Source organism: Protopterus annectens, chromosome 7.part0 (genome assembly GCF_019279795.1).
Source record: "Protopterus annectens isolate FY-2018-M chromosome 7.part0, PAN1.0, whole genome shotgun sequence".
In the NCBI taxonomy this organism is placed as follows: domain Eukaryota; kingdom Metazoa; phylum Chordata; order Ceratodontiformes; family Protopteridae; genus Protopterus; species Protopterus annectens.
The window spans coordinates 1,071,616,670-1,071,643,351 of record NC_056739.1 but is presented as its reverse complement, the minus strand read 5'-3'; the positions used below and the strand labels follow the sequence as shown (position 1 = coordinate 1,071,643,351).

General features: G+C 39.1%; 1 protein-coding gene across 1 annotated transcript in view; it reads right to left on the bottom strand.

Moving 5' to 3' along the window:
- The window catches only part of TRPM7 (transient receptor potential cation channel subfamily M member 7), a 1,848,525-nt gene that overhangs the window by 1,508,439 nt on the left and 313,404 nt on the right, over window positions 1-26,682 (bottom strand). The window contains exon 10 of the mRNA XM_044076371.1: window positions 2,044-2,178. Within this exon, the coding sequence (XP_043932306.1) occupies window positions 2,044-2,178 (135 nt within the window). The remainder of the gene's footprint in view (window positions 1-2,043; window positions 2,179-26,682) is intronic.

Here is a 26,682-nt window from a genome sequence, read left to right as displayed (position 1 = left end):
CTCCACACAGAAGACGCTCTAGCTGAGAATCGAACAGGACAGCGTCTTACTGTGAGGCAACAACGCTACTGCAGCACCACCACCACCACAGTTTTACATACATACATACATATATACATATATATATATATATATATACACACATACATATATACACACACACACACACACACACACATATATATAAATAAATATATGAATATATATATATATATATATATATATATATATATATATTTAGATATGTGTGTAGATATGTGTATATATATATATATATATATATATATATAAATCTAAATATATACATATATATATATATATATATATATATACACACACATCTAAATATATATATATATATATATATATATATATATATAAATATGCATATAAATATATATATATATATATATATATATACATACATACATATATAAATAACAACAAAAGAAACTGAAAATATCACGAAGACTTGAAACTTAATAAAAATAAAAACTTCAAAACAAGGCACAAAGAAAACACTGAACATGTATCTAGCGCTTTCGTCCCTTTATTGCTGTGGAACTTCTTCAGAACATATAAACATCATGATAAGTAACTATTTATATACAACTTTAGTCACTGAAAGACCATCCCATCAAAACAGAACAACCTGTCATATATTACACTGCCTCCTGTAATAGTGTATCTATGTAACCTGCCTCATTGAAACTCGGCGCTAAACAGTTCGATTTTTCAAATTCTCCCATGAATGTTATCAGCTTAATCAATGCAAGTAAGTATGTCTTTTGATTTTTTCTGTTTGTATTATGTATAATTAATGTCTTTTGATTTTTTCTATTTGTATTATGTATAATTAATGTTGCTGATGTTTTTCATTTTCTTTGTCTCCACCGAAACAATCGGAGCAGAACATGGATGAAAACAGCAAAATTTACTTTGTGTGGATCCTTTTTCAAACAAAAGATAGTGTTGTATGATTATAATACAACAGATAAAAAGTATAATAACCCAAATATATATATATATATATATATATATATATATATATATATCAATAAATAAATATATATACATACATATATATATATATATATATATATATATATATACATATATATATCTCAATACTTACATATACATATATAGAGGACAACTTTGTAATTTTGAAATTCAGTATTTCGAAACCACAAAGCCGAAAACCCAACCACAACTCAAACTGAAAATCACACAACCGCGAAATTACGCTACACATACAGTACACACATAAACATACACACATCTACCCCACACCATCAAACAAACTCCTCTAACCTACATATAAGCAAGGAAGGCAAGCCACCCTGAAGCCCCCATTGTGGGGGGCTATGCCCTCCACACACCCCTTACTTATATATTCTAACTCCGAGGTTGCACAAACAGAAACACAAACGAAACTCACACACACATCTTACAGTCCCTCAAACACACACAACAGTCACAACACACACTAAATCCCTAACCAACACACTTACACACACAAACTTACCAAAATTAAACCTAAACATCCACAAACCGTACCAACGGGAGCAGAAATTCAAAATATCCGTCCTATGGTATTTTGAATTTTGCGCTTCTGCCGGCTTCAAAAATGTGAGTCTGTGGCTTTGTAAGTTCGAAATACTGCAATTCGAGATTTCAGTATTTCAAATTTACAAAGTGGACCCATATATATATATATATATATATACATATATATATACATATATATATATATATATATATATATTACATATAAATATATATAATACATATAAATATATATAATACATATAAATATACATCTATAACTATATATAAATATATAACTATATATATATATATATATATATATATATATAAATCTATACACACATATATATATATATATATATATATATACACATACACACATACATACAGTATATAGCTAAATAGATATACATATGCTCACACACACCAATTTTCATTATTTTTATTTAAAACAAGAACTACTAAAAAAAAAAAAAAAAAATTTCAACTTACTGTATTGTACAATTCTTCCAGCCTGGGGATTGTCAAAAACTTGTGCATGCTAACTCCATTTTCAATAAGCAGTTTTACAAATTCAACTCTGTCCATGACAAGAGCATCTAACATGGCCTGTTCCAATGATCCAACCTGAAAGGCAGAGTATAAGTACAGTTTAACTGTAATATTACTGCAACCTATTCATATCAGCACTTTGAAAAACAGCAGACTGTTGCGTATATATTCCGTTATTAACACTGTCCAAGTGTACATAAGAATTACTTACACAGATTCTAATGCATATTCTCCAACAATTGATCTGCTGTCAGAGTTAACAGCTTTTGCCTCTAAGTATACAATTCTGATTCCTTTTCTATGATTAAGCAGATAACCTTGTGCCTAGTACTACCTATGTATCACACTCTACGTGCAAGTAATTTTTGAGACTCCATACCCAGTTATCTAAATATTACACACTGGTTGCATAGCACACATTTAAATGGCGTTCTTTAATGTATGCTAATGCAAATGAAATAAATCCAGTGAGATTAAGAACTAGGCAATAAACTTGCTAAGACAAATGAAATTGAAGAATCTTGTTAAATACTGTCGCACTGAAAACATGCTATTTTAGTTTTGTGTGAATCAGTCTGATTTGTATTATTTCTCCAAAGGCTCAAGAACTTATGCTATACAAACCCAATTATGCAACCTACCCATAGTTTTTCATGGCATTACCACCAAAATTCCAATTCTCATTTACCTGCACTTATTCTTGGGAAATTAGTGGTTGCCCACTTAAAAGATGGTGTGGCTCCCAGTATAAGAGGGACTACTGTTTATGCCCTTGGAACTACTGACATCTACCTAACCTTTCGTTACATGCAAAAAGCTACATGCAATCATCCCTAGATGGCAACTGTGTTCCTGCTTCCATAAGCATGCCACTGACAACATCCATCACACCTCCTCAATGAATCGCCTATTAAAAGTTACAGAGATCATATACCCAACTCCATCACAATATTGTAATGACAGATCTCTATCTCCCCCAACAAGCCAATGAAGTGGGGAATTTAATGCCAAACCTCACCAAGACAGTGTGCCAGCAGCTTTCACTACCCATATCACTAACAAGTTATGTTTCAAACCTGATCCTCTGATGTCAACAGAATAGACTGGACAATAGTAAACTTTTCTGGCAGTGTGGCAATGACAGCATTCACTGTCCCATGGGCAAGTACTGAAAATACCAGTAACAAAAATGTTCCCAAAAAATAAACGTGGTGAATGCATTTACTCTTGACCTCTTCTCAAGCCTACTGTTGTTTGTTGCGGTAATAAAGTAAATATAAAAACAGCTATTAGAGACCTTACTCTTTCCGAATAAATCTAGACTATCATCCATTTTAACAGCAGTCATTCTTTGATCCCACAAAATTATGGTACAGCTAACATCAGACTGACGAGCAATCATGGTATGGTTTTACTGTACTGTCTCAAATAAGAGAATTCAAGCCTGTTTTCAGGTGCACAGAGGCTTTTACACTCAATTCAGAAATTGACTTCCTCTTTTGAAGCAGGAAAATGAAGGGTCCACTGCGGTGAAACAAACTTGTTACAAATATCAGTTTTCATTTTGTTAGACTCCATGATCTGACAGGCACAAAAACTAGTAAGCTTATTTGGAAAAAAATAAATACATTTTTTACTTCTAGTGGATATATGTGTCTCAATACAGCCAACAACACTGATTTCAAGTATGAAAGTTCCATGCTTTGTAGTGGGCTGTTTCTGAAGGTTCTTATTGAAATTCTCCCAGCTGCTGTAAGAGCAAAAACAAACTATCCCTATTCTCTTGTGCACACTGGTTTTCAATGAACTTGGAGCAGTAGGATAATACAAAACTTAGTTCTTCTCTTGGTTTCCTGGAGACAGAGAGTGTGAGTGTGTGTGTGTGTGTGTTCTATTCTTCAAATATACATCAGAAATGTGTGCCTGGAGGAAGGAAAAACACCTGACTTTGTACATTCCATTCTCCAGGATGCATCTGGTCTTACCTTGTACTACAAACAGTGTCAGACTTCTGTCCATGCTGGTTATTACTTTAGAAGTCTAACATACTGTATTTTTGTCAGAAGCTATGTTACTATTTGGCATCAGAATAATTCCTCCTGCCTGGGTTGGTTCAATAACTTCTGCATATATGACAGTTTATTATATGACAGATACTTATCCCAATGTTGGTTGAAATGCCAAACTTGTTTAAGGTTGGTCATTAAATTATATACAAGAATATTTATCCTACTGATGTTTTAATACCATTTTTGGTTACAACTTGGCTCTGTAATAATTCTTGCTCTTTACACTGAAATGGGTTCTAGCTGATTTCTACTCTACTTTGAAAAGTAAAAGAGGGCACACAAAGAAAGAACATATAATCAGATCTCTCAATATTCAGGGTCAGAAAATTCTAAAGAGTTGCTCTCAGTGTAAATCTGCCCCAATTCCAAAAGACTTGCTTTTAGTGTAAGTGAATTACTTCTGCATAAGGCCCATCCATAAACAGGCTTGCTACACGGGCCAGATTCCCAAACACCTGCGCTCAGTTTAAGTGGTCACTTATACTGAAAGCAAATTTTCAGGAAATAGGGCCTAAGAATTCCATTCTAATCAGGAAACATTTTATACACACATATATATATATATATATATATATATATATATATATATATATATATATATACATATACATTCATATACGTGCGCACAAACACACATACACACACAATAGTAGCAGCCAAAGAAGAAATAACACAAAAGTGGAAATAAAGGATTAAACCTGTTGTAAATGAAGAAATGAATATTGTGAAGGAAATAAAAGAAAACTGAGAACAGTTCATTAAATGATGAAGACAAATTTTCACAGAAATAAATGGTGAATTTTGTAACAGTATATACAAAGTAATGCTAAAATAAATGACTAATAAGTAGGTTAGTAGGAACTGTAAAATAAATATGTATGTGCTGATGTGCAAACAGTAAAGAAAAATTAGGATGCACACTGTATGATAAATGTACATGACACTGGAAAATCTTACTGTGATATTTCTTTTGTGAATGTTATTAAAGCACGAGCTCATTTTGCAGTTCAAAAATACAATGAATACAGTTGTAATACGATTATTATTTTTTTGAGTATAACATGAATCCATGACACATTTAAAATGTTACCTTTTGACCGCAATGATTATTTCTACTGACAAATACTCATTAGAAAATATTAAAAAATCCAGAGTTAACACCAACTGCCAGTACACCTCAGGATAAAATTCAAAAACACACCCAATAAGTATAATCAGAAAAAAACTCAAACTTTTGTTAACCTTAGTGCTTTTACATACTACCTTCTTTTTTAAATAAAATATGAAAAATGTACCGAACAGGTATAATCAGAAAAAAACACATTAAACTTTTGTTAAAATTAGTGCTTCTGCATCCTACATTTTAAAAAGCTGAAATATAAACATGCATGAGCAGCATGCATTGCAACATTGTAAGTTAACTTTAACACTACACTATTCATTCTGTGGGCAATCCTCATCAAATGAAAACTGCAATAAATACTCACACAAAATTTTAATAATGCAACTTTATAGTCTCAAGAATCATCCAACTCTAGAACAGCCCATTTATCTGCTTTCTTTAGTGGTTTACGATATATAGAAACCTTAAAAGGACTGTTTACATATGGCACCTGCTGTTCCCTTTGACAGAGTTCTTGATGCAATGGAGATTCAGTTAAAAACATAACTTTACAAGTCTTTCTATATAACTCCCAACTATCACGGGCCCTTTTTCTTTGTAAAGTATATGGGTGTGACACTTGTTATTGCTCATGTTTTAGTTTGACCTCAGTATATTTATCTTGTGCAAAAGTCTGCAGTTTTTACTCTACAGCTTACCATTTTTTCCATGGACATGCAAACTTGGTTTGCCCACTTTACCAAATGATTATCTCCATGGACCTTTTTCAGACTCACCCCAATAGAGGTGTCAGTTTAAGTGACTTGCACAGTGTCTCACAATTAGGCAATGGAGACTGAGGTATCAAACCTTGCATCAATGGACCACAGGAAACAGCTTGTTAGCAGCTCCTTAATCCTCTAAGCAAGCTGCCAAACAATATTTATATTAATATATCTTATTATAACTATTATATAATGATACATTATGATGTTGTAAAATGTTATACACACACACAAATGATATTTTTTCTTAGTTATAATGTATCCAGGCTGTACAATGTAACAAGATATGAAAGGCTGCAGAAAAGCAATTTAGAGATAATGTAAAGCTGTGATCTTTAGTTGTTAGGGGAATACAAATGTGTGTTAATCATATTAACACAGAATTGTTATACAGGTGGCTCCCTAGACTAATGTTCATTATTTAAGCCATGGGCAATGTTTTTAAGTAGAATAACTTTAAAAGCAACAGAAATGATTTCATGATGAAAAACACAAAAAACTGTTTTCTTGCATTTGCAAACTAACTAGTTGATGGTTTCCATTAGCGCCTGTGTTCGACTGAAGAAAGCAACCCGTGGATGCTGAAAATTAATAATGAGATGTCTAAACAGTGTGCAGTGTGCGCTGCATGAAATCTGCAAGGAACACTCCAATTATCTTTTACAGGGATATTAGCAAGCAGATCTGTGAAACATTGTGTTCTGACTGAAATCGTAAGGTACAATGTAATTAACTTTTAAATGGTTAATAAGCAGTTCAGTGAAGAAGTAAAAATTAACTTTGCTTCTATGGGAACAAAGAGTTACAAAACAGTTCCCTCCTCTACAGCCTTAACATTTTAACGCACCAGATATAATAGAGTATAATTTAGTTTATTTAAGGCTAGGCAGTGTACTTCTTCATAAGACTAAAAGATCATGTTTACCGAAATCATGCAATCTGTTGTTCAAATATGTTAGGGGGTATAGATAAGATAAAACAGGTAGCAATCTGTATAAGAGGGAACGCAGGCTTTAACATGAGCACTAACATAATTAACTTTATTTTTAGAAGAGGTACTACCTGCAGATGCAGCTACTGATTTGGTGTAACTGTTCCTACTTGGAAGAGAAGGCTTCCTTTATAGAAGATGAATGAAGTTGTGTTGTGTGCTTGCTGAGAGTTAAAGATGGATTTTTTATTTGATTTTTTTTTGCTTTTTGCTTTTTGAATGTTCCTATTTAATCAAGAGTGTGACAAATGTGAAATGGGCTCAAACAGGGATGTGAAGAACCACCTACACACAAGACTGACCTGTCAGTCATTACTGTGTGCAAAGAATGCTACAAGATGGAAACTATATTCTTAAGAACGATCATGTATAATACTTGGGAACAAAGCTTTTTTTTCAGAATGTCTGCTTTGTCAATATTAACAAGAAATGCAAGTGACCTTCAGAAATGGAAAAGAAGCTGGAGCTGTTTAAAATTAGCAACACCTTGAAAAAATATGTGAAGGCCAAAAACAAAAAGTTAGAACATATGGAAGATGCCTTATCTAACCCTCAGATACAATCACAGAATTGCAGAGGTCAGACAATGGCACCAAAACAAATTAACCACTCTGGTGTTACAGCATGAACAGTTTGTGTTTGTTGGTTTGTTTTCTGTGTTTGTTGGTTTGTTTTCTGGGGTTGAGCACTGATCTCCGCAGACCTTTTTTCATACTCAGCCCAGGAGTAGTGTCTGGTTAAGGGACTTGCTCAGTCACACAGTTAGGCAAAAGAGGATGAGAAAATAAAAACGTGCATCTCTGGGCTACAGGACATAGTTCATGAACAGCTCCTTAATCCTCTAAGCCAACTGCTAGATGGTTGAAGCATAAAATCATGCAGCTGGAAGATAGAGAACATTGTGAAAATCTCTGATTTACTTCAGTACCAGAGAAGTTAAGAGGGCAGAGGGCTTGGACAGTCTCACCCTTACTAAAGGAAGGTTAAGTGAATGGACTGGAATGGCACCACAGACTATCCTCATTGATAGGGCTCACATGGTTTATGCCCCTCTGGCTAATAAAAGACATTTCCTTCACCCTATTGTGGTGAAGCTTCAGTCTTGCATGCTGAAGGAAGAGCTGCTATTCAAGCTCTGTTAAAAGGGAAAATCTCTGCAGGTGGGCAACACAAGCTTGTGTCAACAACTAGTCTGCAAAGATTCTAGTTAGACAACAGCTTTTTCTTTCAGTTATCGGAGGGTGCAGGGAGTGAAGGTTATGATTCAAGCTGCAGTATCCAGCCACACTGAAGGTTTTTCCACCCAGTGGGACTAAATCCTTTACTGAGCACTCAAAAGTATTGGAAATTGCCAGTAGCTGGAAGGGTAGCACAAAAAGACCAGTGCAATTGTTTCAGTATACGAAAGGATAAGGAGGCCAGCGTCAGGTGGACAGCTTTGGACTAGATAAGGATGGCCAAGCAATAAAGCAATTTCAGATGTTTAGAAAGTGAATGGAGAAGCGCACAAAAGGGAAGCAAACAGCTCGTCAAGCAAGTGAATCGAGACTTGGCTCATTTGTAAGCTGTAGGTGAAACAAGGGAGGATGCTGATTACATGGACACTAATGAATAAAAACGGTTATAGGGAAAACTCAGACTACTGTGTTCATGTTACACTGCACTGGTTAAATTAACTGTATGTTACTGGCTTGAATTATGAATTCTAGCATTAGGATTGTTTGGACAAATTAATAGGATGCAACAAACTATTTGTTCCAAGGGTTGGGACTTGGCAGAAGAGTTTTGCATCTGTCACTTTCTCTATGGAGGTAATTAGTTGGTGTTATAACAACAGGGAACACAGCACTCCTGTGATGACGATTATGCTACCAAATGTTCCTCTGAGTCCCACTAAGCAAGAGTAAGAAACTATAAACTTTTTCTTTTTTTTTGAACTACTTGCATGATACCCTGGAATGATTTTGATAAAAGACTGAAGTGAACTGTTTAACTATTTGTTCCTAGTAATATGACTACCAATTCTTGAACTAAACTTTCTCTGGCATATGCGTAAGTGAATTTAACATTGGAGGGGGAGTGGAATCAATTAATCCACATTTGTTGAGACTAATAATGCATTTAGGCATCTGCTTACCTGCATTATGGTAGAACTGATATTTCTCAGCAGACTTCTGGCAACATGGAGTAGTTGCTCAATTTACATATATTTAATTGTTGTTTAGAAATGGTTTTAATAATGTTTTATGGATTCTGTCTGTATTTCTATTAACTAACACTAAGATGGCAAAACAGACAAAGGTTTTTATATTCAGTGGGGTCAGTCGACCTTTAAAGCTTGGTCTAAACAGAAGCAACTGTTCCCTAAGAGTACCAATTTAGTCTGGGGACTAGACAAAACTTTTACACCTGCTGGGTTTATATGGGGTGTTTTTCCCCCTGGAAAAAAGTCAGCTAGTTTTTCTAGTAGTGAAATGATAAACTCTCTTAAAATGTCCACATGGAATTGAATGAACTGGTTAACAAAGTAAAGACGGAGAGGTTGTTTGCATTCTTGAAGCTAACAAGGACTGATACTGCATTACTGCAGGAGACCCATCTTTCCCCTGCTGAGCATGAACAAATTTATACATCAAAAGTCAGTGTCATTTTTTTCAGTGGGATTGCACAATTTACGAAGTCAGGCAACTTAAATTTCAGTCTTCAGTCTCGCTAACAGCAGATGAAATTTACAGGACAAAGTTGGCAGATATATTCTGCTCAGTGGTGATTTGATGGGAAAAAGGCTTACTCTTTGTTCAGTCTCTGTCTCTCTCCCAGAGAAGTCCTTTCAAGGACATTAGGTTAATACTACGTGAAATAGAAAGTTTTCATCAAGGTATTCTGATCCCGGGGAGAGACCGGAATGTAGCCTGTTCTGCTTCTAATGTGACTGGGGTCCGAGGCTTACTAGACAGGACCTGTTCTCTGGGTTTAATTGTAAAATGTTTGGCATGACTGATCCCCTGAAACAGAATGCTAAGCAGTATGATTTCACTTTTTATTCTAATACATTTGGTAGCTATGACAAGCTGGATAGACTTTATGTCAACAAGGAGCACATGTACCTGGCAGATGCAATACAGAATTTTCCCTAAGATCACTGTCCTGTTTTACTGACAATAACAATAAGAGAGTACTGCATTACAGATAAACACTGGAGACTTCCTTAGTATCTGGATGGCACAGTGGTGCAGCAGTTAGCATTGTCACCTCAGAGCAAGAGGTTCTCCATTTCGATTCTTGGTTGGGGTGCCTTCTGTGTGCAGTCTGTGTCCTCCCTGTGTTGGTGTGGGTTTGCTTCTGGTGCTCCAGTTTCCTCCCACGTCACAAAGATATGCATCTGGAGAGTTTCTCCCTGGGCCTCCGCTGAAAATTAGCTTGTTCCAAATGGGACTTTCCAGTAAACAAATGTTAAATAAAATTAAATAAATATCTACTGAGGAAAAGGGGTTGTGCAGATTAGCTTTCTTCATTTCCAAATAACTTGCTGGTTGGGCTGGAAGGGTCCCATGAAAACAGGATACTTGTCTGGCAGGGTTGGAATGAAATCAAACAGACCCAATATAAAGAAATGGAATAATGGGAGAAGGGTCAACAAGCATACAGAGGCATTGACAACATTAAGGAGGGAGTGATAAGGAGATTGTTTAGGAGGCGGACAAAATAATGATTCCTAGAGCCATTTTCTGAAGTGTTGAAATTTACTGACCAGTGAAGAATAAACAGCAAAGGACTCCTACTTAACAATAATCCTAGAGCTCCTAGAAGCAGGGGAATTCAAGAAATAAAGGAGCAAGTGAGATTTTGGATGCATATCCTTAAGGAAAATATCAGCCATACAGATTATTGCACTCATTAAAAGTACCAGAAAGTAATTAAGCCAACACAAGAATGGACAAAGGAGATTCTGCCAACAGGGGTGACTGCAACTGGGAGCACAGAAACTAGGAAAGAGGGAGCTGGAATTGACTGGAGTAAATTGGCAAAGGAACCAACGTACTGGGAGTAAATAACTAGAAAGGGAAGGGTAACAGAATGGGAACAGGCCAAGAAGACATCTACACTGCAGGCTGAAGACTGGCATCCCTATCAAGGAATGAGCGAAAGACCTTCTCTGATACAGTTTTAGTTGAATTTAGAACAGAAGCTGCTGTTTAAAAAGGGCTTAGTAAATCATAAAATATTGCATGATAACTATAGGAATCAATCAGAGGAGGTTAGAAAGGACTGGGAAGAGGGATTGGATAAACAATTCACAAGAAAACAATGGAAGGGCATACATATGGCTCCAAAATATGCAATAAATACTAGAAGATTTGGTATTTTTGCTGGAAGTGTTTTCATAGTTATGTTTATACCCCAAATAAATTCCAAACAATTTTTTCTCAGGTAGATGACAAATGTTGGAGGTGTAATGGGGAAGAAAGAGGTAACTGGAAACACATATTTTGGGACTGTAATGAGTTGGTAGATTTCAAAAATTCCTTGCAAAGTACCTTATCAAAAATATTGGGTGAGTAAATAAAGAAATTATTTTTGTGCTGGGATGCACATAGGAATTGCCTACACATAGTAAGGCCTTGTTAAATTTAATTCTGGTGGTTGACAAAAAAGCAATTACTAGAAAATGGAAATCAAAGTCTAAACCAACTGTGTTTGAAGTAGTAAATATTGTAACAGAGATAAGAGAACTGGAAATGGGATGTTTAGATAGAAAAAGGTTGAAGCATATCATAAAGAAAAATGGAAATTGTGGAAACAACACATGCAGAATATTATTTTGGAGGAGTGAGTTTATGGGAAGACAGGAATTGATCAATTTGCATAATGCTGGATTAAGATAATTCTACAAAAGAATACATGTGATGTATAACTCAATAAAGGTGTGAAAAAAAGGTAGATGAAGGGGCTAAATCCCTCTAAGCCACCTTAGTCAACCAAGAAAAAATAATCATAGGGCTGTAACATTTTTTGCAACGAGATTAATTAGGCAAAGAGCTGAGCAACTTATTGCAAAGATTAGAGACCGAGAGGATATCAAAGGCCCAGGCAGACATTTTGGATGCCTTTCAGCACTTTTATGAAACTCTCTATAAATTAGAGGAGATTATACTGGATTTAGAAGAGACAGTGAACTGTTTTATTGGGGACCTAGATTAAGTCAATTGGAGGGGTAGGGATTTTTACAGCCCATTACTATAGAGAAAATGCAACCAACTGTGGCAGCACAGGCATGGGAAATGCTCCAGACACACATGGCCTTCCTCTGGAAGCTTGACAAGTAGGGGGTAAGTCACTTAAGAAGCACTGGTTAAGGCTATTTAATGAGGTTTTATGTAGAGGGTAGTGACCATCATGGAAAAAATCAGTGACACAAAGAGGGTAAGGATCCTTTGGATCCCTCAGAATATAATCATGATTAAGAACTGAAATTGTTCTACAAGCCTTTTGCATCTTTACTGGCTGGGAGACTACCGAGGGTACGTCCTACCCTATGAATAATTACCAGTGTGGGTTTTTTTTTGGGGGGGGGTCATCAAACAATCAAACATCTGACAACATTACCAGGATAATGCTGATTGTTTGTTTCTTTCGGCTTTTCCCGGTTAGGGGTCGCCACAGCGGAACACCGGTCCGCTAATGATTGGCAGTAGATTTTTACGTAATGGTTTGCCGGGCCTAACGCACAATCTTCAACGAAGGAATACCCATTCACGCATGTCGCTACACAGAAGACGCTCTAACTGAGAATCGAACGGGCAACGTCTAGCTGTGAGGCGACAACGCTACCGCAGCACCACCACCACAGTAGGATAATGCTGATAAAAACAGAAATTAAGCAGCTGGGTAAATAATTACTATTAATTTCACTTGATACCAAAAAAGCATTTGACAGAGGATTCTAGTAATATTTATGGTAGATTATGAGAAAATATGGTTTTCCATTACCCTTAGTAAACTTAATTTGGAATATCTACTACCAAGCAATGGCATATGTCAAGCTGGGAGAATGCTAAGGAAGCACCCTTGCAAAGGGGTACATGGCAGGGCTGTCTTTTGTTCCCACTACTTTTTGCCTTGCATTTGGAACCTTTACTACAAAAAAATAGGAACTCAGACTTAAGGGGCTATGTTTGCAGAGGCCAACTGCAGATGACTGCACTGTTTGCAGATGATACAATTTTATTTGTTGCAGACTTAGATAAAGAAGTCCCACAGCTGTCTGAATGGTTCTAGAGTTTCAAAAACTCTCAGGATATAACAAAAATGAAGACAAAACAAAAGCCATTGTAATAAATTATAACCCTTATTCCAAATGGTTCAAGATTTTCCAATTTACAGGGACAAAAGATGAAATGCTTTGGGATATGGTTGCACAGAAACACAGAAGTGGTAAAAAAATGGGAATAAACTATGGCGAATCAAGATTAAGGAATTTCAAATGTTGACACTGGACCTGAACAGTAAAATGTAACTATTTAAAATGTTCTTGGTCCCTCACATACTTTATACTGGTGTGTGTGTATATTTATATATCCCCCCTTTTGATGAGGCTCTTTGAGGAGAAATTAACAAAGAGCTCAAAATATTAATATACGAGGGTAAACTTCCCAGGGTCAGTTGGGAAAAGCTTATGATACCAGCATTGCAGGGAGTGTTTGGTCTTCCAAGGTTAAAAGGTTATTATGAAGCTACCCAGCTGCAAATGATTTACTTCTTACAAATGGAAGAATACTAGCCAAAATGGAAGGAAACTGAGCTGTACCAGTTATTAAGTGAGCAGGGTTCAAGAAACTGGGTCTGTGGAACCAGTTGGCAAGGCAAAACAATGACATGCATATGTACTTCTACTCTAGTCAGGTACTTGAAAGGATTTTGGCATATAAGGGTTTGCTGGATTAAGTGTGGCTAGTAACCCATTGGGTTTTCATTGAAAGGCAGCCCATGGCAACTGAATCATAAAGCCAACAATACTGCTCTAAAAGGGGACGGAATTATACTTTTGTAACAGATTCTTAATGTGAATGTAATCAGGACATGGGAGTATATCAAGGTACATTTTCACTCAACCCAGAGGGAATTTTTACCGCACTGAGAATTATAGGAATAGACTTAAAAGGCTAAGGAGTATGAGTAAGACACCCACGATACTTCAATTTCTTACTGGTGAGGTCCCTCTTATAAGAAGGAAGAAACTCATAAGCAAAGGACATACGATCTTGAATGATATTTTTTGTGGCCTGATACTGAGCATGAATGGCATTTGGGAAAGAACTTTGGGCAAATAATCGATGGATCAGCAGCTGGTTAGCTTTTGTGTAGTCCCCAGAAAAGCTCCAGTATCGAGTTTTTTTTAAAATTGTTTGCTGGAAATGCCTGTACAAACATGGGAGGGGAAGAAGGTATGAGAGGTTAAGTGGAATAAGTTGACTCTCCCCATACAACAAGGTGGTTTACAGTTATCTCACATAAAAGACTAATTTAAAACTACACAGTTAAGTCTCATAAAAAAAAAAACAAAAAAAAAACAAGCAGAGCATTATAAATCAAAGTGAAAATGGGTGATGAAAAAGTGGGGGGTAGGGGTTCAAGAGATAAAAAAAATCTAGGAATTTATGTACAAATCCACAAGGAGAATAGTAACAACCATACACATTATTTTATTTTCATAAAATAGCAGAAAGTACTCCAAGAACTAAGTCAGCACTTGAACAGAGAAAGAATATTTTAACAGAGATGCCAGAAAGTAGGAGTACAAAAAATAGGCAAGAGGAGAAGAATTTACTACAGGAAATTAGTAAATGAAGTGGGAGCAAATAACCCAGTAGGGAAAGGTAACAGAATGGGACAAGACTAAGAAGGACTATGAACTGCAGATTAAATACTGCTTCTCTCTCAGAGACTATTAACACATGGGCAAGCAAACAGAAATGGGTACGGGAGTGAAAGTGGCTCTGGTTCAGCTTTTAGTTGTCTACAACAGAAAATGCTGTTAACAAAGGGATAACTAATACATTGCATAAAATACTAAATAGTAACTACAAGGATCAATTGAAGTAGGTTAAAAAAGATTGGGAAAATAAAACAGAAAAGCAATTACAAAAGAACAAGAAATTAATCTGTAAGGCTCCCAAGAATGCAACAAAATCCAGAGGGTTTGTGAGTTTTGCATGAAAATCTAAAGGCACTTATATATCCCAAGTAAATTTAAGAGGATTTTTGCTCAGGCAGACAACAAATGTTCAAAATGTGTTGGAGAAGTCAGAGAAAATTGGGAACATGTTTTTGGGAAAGTAACACATTGGCAGAATTAAAAAAAAAAAAAAACCCCTACAGATAAATTTCACAGAAATATTGGGGGAACAAATTGTAACAAAGTACAATTGTGTACACTTACTATAAATGTAGATGTTCGAGTGTATTCACTGTTGCAGTCATTACATTTGGGTTATCTGATTGCAGTAGCCCTCAGTCGGCCTGATTAACAAAGTCATGGATCCTGCGTCGGTTGCTGTCCCTTCTTCCATGACATCAGGTCGTCAGGGGTATAAAAACATGCAGCCAATGCCGTTACATCAGTTTTTCTTGCCCGAGATGTCAGGTGGCCCCCTAATGGGAAGAAATTAAATCTATAAATACAACGATATACCTCCAACAAAAAAGCAAATACACCAAAAAGCTTTTAGAGCACAGTAAGTGAGAGCAGAGGTATAGCCAAAAGAAGAAAGGGGACTGGAGGGAGGGTAAAGTACAGTTTTGTACCTACCATAAATGTAGATGTCCGATAGACATGCAACTGCAGTTATAACATGTGGGTTGTCCTGCCTCAGGCAGCCCTCGGTCGGCCAGATTCCATTCGCATTTTTCTCCGTCAGAGCGGCCGGAGTACATAAGCATCAGCCGACGCCATCTTCTTCAGTGTTTCTTGCTCCAGATGCCAGGTGCCCTCCAAGGAAGGCTGTAATCAAATTGGAAGACAAAAACAGGATTCCAGAGAAATAAATGAGCAATAAAACAAATACACCATAACAGATATCCCCAGCTAAGAGAAACAGGGATAGGAGAGGGTCCTAGGCATAGAGGGGTATGGAGGGAGGGAAAATCCGACTGCAGTTGCATGTCTATCGGACATCTACATTTATGGTAGGTACAAAACTGTACTATTCCTTCAAGAATGCAACTGCAGTCATAACATGTGGGTAGAATACCATAGCTTAGCTGGGGGAGGAGGTATGCTCTAGGAAAAAGATGGTGTTGCAATCAAACCCTGCAGGACTGCCGAAGTAAAGCCTGCTCTGGATCTGGAGTATAGAGGGAGATTGTAGTGTTTGGAGAATGTATGCACGGAGCTCCATGTAGCAGCTTCTAGAATGTCCTTAGTAGGCACCCCTCTTAAGAATGCTGTAGAGGTGGCTGTAGCTCTTGTGGAATGTGATCTGACATTGGCTGGAACAGTCTTTCCATGAAAGGAATAACAAAATCTGATGCAATGTCCTATCCATTTTGAAATTGTCTGTTTTGAAATTGCTTTTCCTTGGACTGCAGGGGCGTAAGCTACAAAAAGTTGTTCAGACTTCCTACTGGCCTTGGTTCTGTCCAGGTAGTATCGAAGTTGTCTGTGAATGTCCAAGGTATGTAACAGTCTTTCCCCCTTATTCTCAGGATTGGGAAAGAAAGCAGGCAAATGAATAGCTTGATTTAAAGAAACCCTAGATACCACCTTTGGCATAAAAGTAGGGTTGGTCCTTAATGAAACTCTGTCTCTGTGAAAAATTATGAACGGTGGTATTGCCATTAGGGCCTGTAGTTCCAAAACCCTTCTCGCTGAGGTAATTGCCAACAGGAAAGCTGTCTTCCATGAGAGAAATTGCAAGTCAACTGAAGCTGCTGGCTCAAAAGGAGGTAGAGTCAGTTTTTCTAGGACAAAATTGAGGTCCCAGGCTGGCACTGGGGCCTTTCTTGGTGGCTTGATGTTCTTGATTCCCCTGAGGAATTGCCTTAGCAAAGGGTGTGAAAAGACAGGAGGATCAGTGTTATATCCAGCTGAAATAGCTGATGCATGTATCTTTATGGAAGAATATGAGAGGCCGTTCTTTAGCATATCCGCCAAATATTCCAAGATGAGTGGGATGTTCAACAATGATGCATCATGGCCCTTGCTGGTATTCCAATTGCTGAATCTCTTCCATTTTGCTAAGTAAACCTTTCTGGTGGATGGTCTTCGAGCCTCTGTTAGTATCCGCTGAACTTCCTTGGAGAGAGATAGGTTGAGGTTATTTATGGGATCTCCCAGGCTGTTAGCTGCAGTGTCTGAAGGTTTGGATGCACTGCTTTCAGATTGTGTTGAGTCAAAAGCAGAGGCCATTGGGGAAGGGCCCACCTCCTGGTGTGACAAATGCTCCTTAGTAGTGGGTGCCAGTGTTGTCTTGGCCAGTCCGGAGCTATTATGATTCCCTTGGGTCTCTCTGCTTTGATCTTTAGTAGTACTGAGGTCATCAGTGGCAGAGGTGGGAATGCATAGATTGTTAGGAAGTTCCAGTTGAATGAGAGAGCATCTATTTTCCAAGCTTTTGGATGGTATGTCCTTGTGCAGAATTTTTGTAGATGATGGTTGAGGTGAGAGGCAAATAGGTCTACTTCTGTCCTGCCCCATGTCGAAGTGAGTTGTGTGAAGATCTTCGGATGTAACCTCCACTCGTGTGGATCTGTGAAATTCCTGCTTAGGCTGTCCGCTAGCACATTGTCTTTGCCTGGAACAAACTGGGATTGTAACTGGATGTTTAGGCTCAGTGATTTTTCCCAAAGTTGCACTGTCAGTCTGCAGAGGCGGTAAGAGTGGGTGCCCCCTTGCTTGTTTATATACCACATCACAGTGGTGTTGTCTGTCCGTATCAGTAAATGGCCTTGATGAAGTTGATGTTGAAAGGCCTCGATGGCATGTATTACTGCCAGCATTTCCTTTTGATTTATATGCAGATGTGCTTCCTTTTGAGACCATTGTCCTTGTATACACCTGCCTTCCATGTGCGCCACCCCCATCCAAGGTCTGAGGCGTCTGTGGTCATGGTCTGTGTTATCTGTGGTTTTTTGAATGACATACCTGTGTTGGCCTGGCTCACCGAAGCCCACCATAGGAATTCCTTTTGAAGGCATGGAATGAGCGGTATGGTTGTCTCCAAGTTGTTTCTGTGCTGAGACCAAATGCTTTTTAGGTACCATTGAAGCTTTCTCATGTGTAGTCTTGCTAATGGAACCAGGAGAATGCAGGATGCCATGTAACCCAGGGCCTGTAGGAATCTCCTTGCAGTCATCTGGGTGAGTTTTGCTAAACCTTTGAAGTAATGAGTTAACTTCTCTTGCTTGTCTTCTGTCAGGTAAGCCATTTGAGAGGCTGTGCCTAATTTGGCTCCTAAGAAGATTATTTGCTGGGATGGCTGCAGTCTTGACTTTTGAAAGTTGACTGTGTATCCCAGAGCTTGAAGTAATCGTATGACATAGTCCAAGTTTTTTGTCAACATCAATTTGTCGTCCGCTTGTATGAGGCAATCATCCAGGTATGGGTAGATTTGTATCCCTTGGAGCCTGCAATGAGCAATTACTGAAGCCAGGCATTTTGTGAATACTCTGGGCGCAGTAGATAAGCCAAATGGCAATGCTGAGAATTGATAATGCTCTGGCCCTGCAAGAAATCTGAGGTGTCTTCTGCAGCTGTGTCTGATAGGGACATGCAGGTATGCCTCCTTGAGGTCCAGAGTAATCAGCCAAGACCCCTTGCCCAGCATGGGAAGGAGTTGCTGTAGAGTCAGCATTTTGAACTTTGGTACTATGAGGAAAGTGTTTAATGTGGACAAATCCAGTATTGGTCTCCATTGAGATTCTTTTCTTGGAACAAGGAACAGTCTTGAGTAAAACCCCTGGCCTTGTTCTTGTTGTGGAACTCTTTCTATTGCTTTCATTCGAGTCAGCAGAGAGATTTGTTTGGTAGCCTCTGCCCTCTGGTTTTGTGGTAGGTTTGGCATGCCTTGTTTTCTTGGCAAGGTATGAAAATGGAAACTGTAGCCTCGGTCTATAATGTCCAAAATCCATTTGTCCTTTGTCAGTCTGTGCCAATTTTCTGCAAACAGAGATAATTTCCCGCCCAAGGGAGCTTCTATTTGTTCCCTGGTAGGCGGAAGTAGGGGGAAGTCATTGAGATTGTGGCTGTGGGGCAGGTGAAACCCCTGCGTCACTTCTTTGGTTTCCTGGCTGCCATTGTCATCCCCTGTAAGGACCTCTGTATTGGCCTCTTCCTCGGCCACGTCTGTTTTTACCCCTTTGAAACTTTTCTGGATTAGGAAAGTACCAGTTTTTTGAAGGCCAATTCCTACTGAATCTGGGGGGTTGAACCTGGAGGAAATCTTTCACCGTCTGAACTGATTTTGCTTTTTCCTCGATGGTCTTTAACACATCCTTAGCATTAGCACCAAAAAGCTTGTTCTTTTCCAAAGGTGCATCCAGAAGTTTTGCCTTTACATGATCAGGTAGAGGTTGATCTTTTAACCATGCATGTCTACGAATAACTGCCCCTGTCATAGCTGCCCTACATGAAGCTTCCAGTGCATCATATCCACACTGCAGGAAGTGATTGATTACTTGCTGAGTGTTATGTACTGCTTCCTGCAAAGCCTTCCTGTCTAAAGGATCAGGAGTGGCCAATGTTTTTTGTAAATCTTCTAACAGGAAATCCTGATATTGTAACATATGAAAAAGGCAATTCAAAGATCTCATAGATAAGGTAGTGGATGTGTAAACCTTTTTGCCCCATCTCTCTAATGATCTAGCTTCCCTGTTGGGGGGGCAATGGATTTTTAGAGGTGGAAGCTGAAAATCCTTTAGGCCCCTGAGAAATAGTTTGCAAATCAGCAGTATGGGCCCTGAATAAATGGGAATGAGTTTCTGGAACCCTGTAATACCTGTCTGGCTTGGCTGGAGCAGGAGGAAGAGAGTCAGGGGTAACACTAGAGTCAGCATATAAATCATCCAAAACATCAAGTACAGGAGGAATAGCTAAGGGCCTGTGCTGGGGCTTCTTGAGGAAAGTCCGAAGGCGTTTCCTGGAATCAGAATATTCCTGGCCTTGCCACTTAAAATGTTCCCTCATGGTATGCAGAACTTCCCCAAAAGAAATATCCTCAGGCGGGGAGGCCGAGGGGATGGAATCCTCTGCATTCGAGTCCTCATAGGTCTGGAAGAGCTCTTCCTGGCTATCAGAGTGGACAGAGCCCTCAGAGTCTTCATCTGACGGAGTAGGGTCAGAGGGTTCAACCCGGGGCCTTTTATCAGAAGGAGGCTGGGATCCTCTCTCAGGATGGGCCTGTGAACCTCTAATCATAGAAATTAAATCAGCAGCCATAGACATAATTTGTGTCGCCGGAGTAGGCTGAGGAAAGGTTTTAGTAGAAAGATGCTTTGTTTTGCTGGCTGCCTTAGCCCTGGTGTAGGCCTTAATAGACATGGCCATAGGAGGCCTGGCAGCTCCACGTGCAGGAGTGACCTTGTCTACAGCAATGGTCTCGGGCATTTCCTCGGTTTCGGTATCCGGAGGAAAATCAATAACTGGCGTCGGTGTGATATCCGGAATCGGAGTCGTCGGTAATGCAGTGTCTTCGGTTCGGAGCGGTGGAGAAACCGTCTCAGAGGGAACCGGAGCACCCGCGGTAGGTTTTGGCGTGGAGTCGGTGGTAGACGCGGGCCGAGGATGTTGGTCCCGGTCTTTTCGTTTCTTGGGAGTTTGTGATGTCGGAAGATCCGACGGCATTGTGTAAGCGAATTTATCGCAGAAAAAATCTTCAGCGAACTCCGCCCGGCGCCTGAGAGTGCGCTTGTTGAAGCGAGCACAGGCTACACAGGCCGAGACGTCGTGGTCTGGGCCAAGGCAAGGAAGACAGTAAGAGTGGAAATCCTTATGAGGTATTTGTTTACCACAAGAAAGACAATTGTTAACTTTTTCAGTAATTTCTGACATCGGCTGAGGCAAGAAAAGGTCCCCAACGGGGTACTTAGCTTTTTTGATGACTTCGGAATCGAAGAATACAGGAGCTGACCGACCGGCACTTGCGAAATGCTTCTGCTTCGGGCACCGCGCGGCAAGAAAGACTGAAGAAGATAGCGTCGGCTGATGCTTATGTACTCCGGCCGCTCTGACGTCGGAGAGAAATGCGACATCAACCGACGTCGGACCCAGACTTTGGAATCCGGCCGACCGAGGGCTGCCTGAGGCAGGACAACCCACATGTTATGACTGTAGTTCATTCTTGAAGGACATCCAGGACTGCAACAGTGAATACACTTGAACATCTACATTTATGGTAAGTATACGCAACTGTACTATGTTCTTCGTGTTCCACTGTTGCAGTCATTACATTTGGGTAGATTCCCAAAGCTAAGCTTGGGAGGAGGAATTCAAATAGAATTATGACCAGTAATAAGGCCCTGCAAGACTACAGCAGCAAAACCAGCTCTGGATTAAGAAAAAATTGGCAAATGATAATGCTTGGTGAAAGTATGTACAGAACTCCACGTAGCAGCTTCTAGGATGTCCCTAGTAGGGACGCCCCTGAGAAAGGCTGTAGAGGCAGATGCAGCCCTGGTTGAATGGGGTCTGATGCCTTGTGGAACAGGTTTTCCATGGTGCTTATAGCAAAAATGAATGCAGTGGCCTATCCATTTTGAAATGGTTTGTTTTAAAATAGCTTTCCCCTTTGTCCCTGCAGTAAATGCCACCAGCAGTTGTTTAGATTTCCTTTGAGGTTTAGTCCTGTCCAAATAGAATCTAAGCTGTCTGTGCACATCTAAAGAGTGCAGTTTCTGTTCCCCTTTGTTCTGTGGGTTAGGAAAGAAGGTAGGCAAATAAATGGACTGATTAAGAGCCACACTGTATACCACCTTGGGCATGAAGGAGGGACTGGTTCTGAGGGACACCCTGTCCGCATGAAAGATGATGAAAGGTTCCACTGCCATAAGGACCTGTAATTCAGACACCCTTCTTGCAGAAGTGATTGCTAAAAGGAAAGCTGTTTTCCAGGAAAGAAATTTTAAATCTGTAGTAGCAGCTGGCTCGAAAGGAGGAAGAGTGAATTTCTCCAAGTTAAGATCCCAGGCTGGAGTTGGAGCTCTCCTGGGTGGCCTTAAATTTTTGGCCATTCTGAGGAACTGCTTGAGCAGTGGGTGAGAGAAGGGGGAGGATCTGTGCTATAATAAGCTGAAATGGCTGAGGCATGAATTTTGATGGAGGAGAAAGACAAGCCCTTATGAAGCATCTCAGTCAAGTATTGCAGAATCTGAAGTAAATTGGGCACTGTTGCGTTCATTCCTTGAGATTGGTTCCAGGCACAGAATCTTTTCCATTTTGCAGCATAAGATTTTCTAGTACTAGACCTCCTTGCCTCTAAAATGATATCCATCACTGATTTACTGAAGGATGGTGAAGGAGAGATTAGGTAATTAGCCGGGCTGTTAGGTTCAGGTTTGCGGCTGAGGGTGCAGAATCTGGTTCTCCTGCTGAGACAACAGGGAAGGAATCTAAGGCAGGTGCCATGGAGCCAAGCGTGACACATTGTGCAAGAGTGGGTACCAGTGTTGGTGAGGCTAGTCTGGTGCAATTAAAATCGTCCTTGGCTTGTCCTGTTTGATTTTTAGTAGTACCTTGGAGAGCAAAGGCAGAGGAGGAAAGGCATAAACTGATTGGTTTTTCCAGCTGAAGGATAGAGCATCCACTTTCCAAGCTAGCTTGTGGGGAATCCTTGTGCACAATTTGTCCAGTTGACGGTTCTTGGGGGAGGCAAACAGGTCTATATCTCGGCTCCCCCATTTGCTTGTCAACATGTTGAAAATCCTTGGTTCCAGTTTCCACTCGTGTGGGTCCATGAGGTTTCTGCTTAGTCAGTCTGCCAGTGTATTTAGTTTTCCCGGCAGGAATTGAGCTTGTAGATTCACTTGGTAACTCAAGGCTGTGTGACACAATGACATGGCTAGTCTGCAGAGGGGTAAGAATGTGTACCCCCCTGCTTGTTTATGTACCACATGACAGTGGTGTTGTCCGTCTTTACCATTAGTTGTCCTGGAAGAATGTGGTCCTTGAAGGCTGTCAGAGCATTCTGTACAGCTAACATTTCCTTTTGATTTATGTGCAGGTGCATTTGACTCAGGTTCCGTTTGCCTGAATGCACTTCCCTGTCAGGTGAGCCCCCCATGCATAGTCTGATGCGTCTGTTGTTAGGATTTGGGTGGCAGGGGGTAATGTGAATGGTAGTCCCGTTTTGGTGGCAGGCATCTGCTCAACAAAGGAACTTTAGGTGTACGTAAGGTATGATAGGAATTGCTTCTAGATCCTGTGAATGTTGACAGCATAGGCTTTTGAGATACCATTGTAGTTTCCTCATATGCATCCTTGCATATGGAATTAGAAGAATGCAGGAGGCCATGAACCCCAAGGCGTGCAGTATTTGCCTTGCAGATGGCTGGGTTTTTGTTGCCACTTGTTTGAAGTAAGTTGTCAAATGAATCTGTTTCTTTGGCGTGAGGAAAGCCTTCTGGGAAGTTGTATTCAAGCTTGCTCCCAGGAATATAATTTGTTGGCAGGGTACCAGGTGGGATTTCTTTTTGTTTATGGTGAACCCCAGACAAGTCAGTACCCTTTGAACAAAGGCCAGATGATTCAAAAGAATGTCCTTGCTTTCTGCCTGAATTAGACAATCGTCCATGTATAGGTACATTTGAATATTTCTTTGCCTGCAAAATGCAATGACTGGTGAATACCCTGGGCGCAGTAGATAAGCCAAAGGGCAGTGCAGAGAACTGATAGCGCATGTAGCCTGCTTTGAAGCGTAGGTATCTTCTGCAAGACTCACTGACAGGGATGTGCAGGTATGCTTTTTTCAAGTCTAGTGTTGCCAACCATGCATTCTTGCCTAGCATAGGAAGCAGCTGGTGAAGAGTCAGCATTTTGAATTTTGGAATCACCAGAAAGGTGTTTAGAATAGAAAGGTCCAGGATAGGACGCCATGTATTGCCTTTTCTGGGTACCAGGAAAAGTCTTGAATAGAAACCTTGCCCCTTTTCCTCTTCTGGTACCAACTGAATAGCTCCCATGTTTAAGAGAGAGAGTACTTGATTTTGGGCCTCTGCCCACTGATTTGGGGGTAGATCTGGACACCTGCTTGGTGTTGGTAACGTGTGGAAATGCAATCTGTATCCTTGGGACACTATATTTAAAACCCATTTGTCCTGGGTAATGAGTTTCCAGCTTTTTGGCCTGCAGACCAATCTTTTCACCTAAAGGTGCATTCAGTTGGAAAGTGCTTGGAAGTTTTAAAAGCAAGTCATTGAGACAGTTTTCCATAAAGGGGAGTCTAACTACTCCCAGGTTTGGGTGCGGAAACCCCCCACTGTCTAGTTTTGTGTGTACCTTGGGACTGAAACCTGGGGTTTCGGCTGTGTCTGGGTTTCGCTTGAGAAGACCTGGATGGGGCTGGAAAGGACCAATTTTTAGAGGGCCAGTGTCTACTAAATCTAGGAGGCTGAACTTGTAAGAAATCTTTAACAGTTTGCATAGATTTAGCTTTATCTTCCATCTTTGTAAGAACTTCCTCAGCCTTCTTGCCAAACAGGTGGTCCTGATTTAAGGGAGCATCCAACAATTTAGCTTTAACATGATAAGCCAAGCATGCCTTGTGAGTACAGACCCAGTAACAGCTGCCCTGCAAGAGGACTCTAATGAATCAAATCCACATTGCAAAGTATGTTTTCCACCCTGTTCAGCAGAATGCATTAAATCCTGTAATTCTTTACTTTCAGAAGTCAGGAAGTAACATCATTTTTTTTTTCAATAATAAATCTTTATTTTTTACTTCTTCATACACGCTTTAACAAAGAAAATACAGAATAATTTCTACACAATTTCTATCAACATTCACACAAAATATATACATTATTTACATGAATGCTTTCACCATTTGAATAGCATATCTACAAAGTTCTCCGTACAAATATAATCTCTTGTAATAGTAAGGTTCTTCCAAAGGTTATACTTTATAGACTAAAATAAAATAATAATGGGATTTCCTGATTTCGATGGATTAAGCTAATATAATGTTGAAAATTTGTTCCCAAATCTTTAAATTATTTGGATGTTTACTTTGGTTACTGATAACATATTTGTGGGCTAATATATGTTTTATCGCTAAGGTCTTAAAGTTTTCCCAAGACGTTTGAGTTGGGTTCAAGCAATTTGTAGCTATATAGAGCTTCATTAATAGGAAAATATTCATAAGTACAATCACCTGGGATCTGGGTGTATTATTTGGAGGAATGTGTAATGTCATAAATTCCCAAGATAACATTGAATTTTGATACCCCATCTTTTGTAGTTGTAGTCTTAGGGAATTCCAAAGTTTATATATACATTTGCAACTCCAGAATATATGTAGGAGGTCTGCAATTTCGTCTTTACAATATGGGCATTTGGGAGAATTCTTGGAGTTGAATTTATACAAGCTAAGGCGTGTGTAGTATGCATTATTGAATATCATAAGTTGGGTGAAAGTTAACTTATGGAGGGAAATTGATTTTGCTGTTAATTTAATTGCATTTATGAATTTACTTTCTTCAACCAAAGGTAATTTTTCTTTCCAATATTTCGATATAAGAAGGTGATTATGAAATTTGATGTCTTTTATCAGTTTATAGGTAGACGTTATATATTTGGTAGTTTGTAATAGAGCTTGCCATAGTGAGGAACATTTCATTAAGTTCTCTTTATTAACAGGCAAGTCTTTAAAGCAACCACTAGCTAATTCTTTAATCTGCCTCAATATAAGTAAATATGATTTGGGGAGATTCATTTCTTGTCTTAGTTCATGGGCGGAATAATTCAGATATGGGTATATATCTTGTAGAGTTAAGTTTATTATAAGTGGGAAGTTTTTTAAGTCTATAAGTTGATTATTGATTCTTAGGTTAGGGTTTTTATGGAAGGGTTGTAGGAACATCATATATTGAAATAGATTTAATGATCTAAAGAGATTTTGTAATGATGATATATAAATTTTTATATGATCCATTAAAGCATATGTTTTAATGATGTCTCTGTTTAGAAAGGGTAAATCTTTGGGATTCATGTTCAAATGCTCAACATGTTTATAACCCAGATGTAATGGGATCCTATCTCGCCTACATTCATAACTGATGGGTTCGGAGCCGATCCGTCGGCTCCGACTCGGCCACTATATACTAGAACGAAGTCTGTCATTGGCTGGGCTACCCCTTATCCCATAATGCACCACACCTGCTTCCCCAGATCTCGTTTGCTGCTTTTCAAGCCGGACGTGGTCTCGACTTGGCTGGAGCTAAGTGTTTTTTCTTGACCTTTTGGTCTTTTTTGACTAGGGTTTCTGTCAGAATTTAAACAAACAGCTGTTTTAACAGCTTTGTGAGCGTTTGTGGTCAGTTTGGTGTAAAATTAAATTTTATTCTTTTCCGCGCTACTAGTGTACTGGGCAAGGCCCATTTAAGTTAGAGGGCCTTTGCCCTTATTGTATGTTTATCTAATTT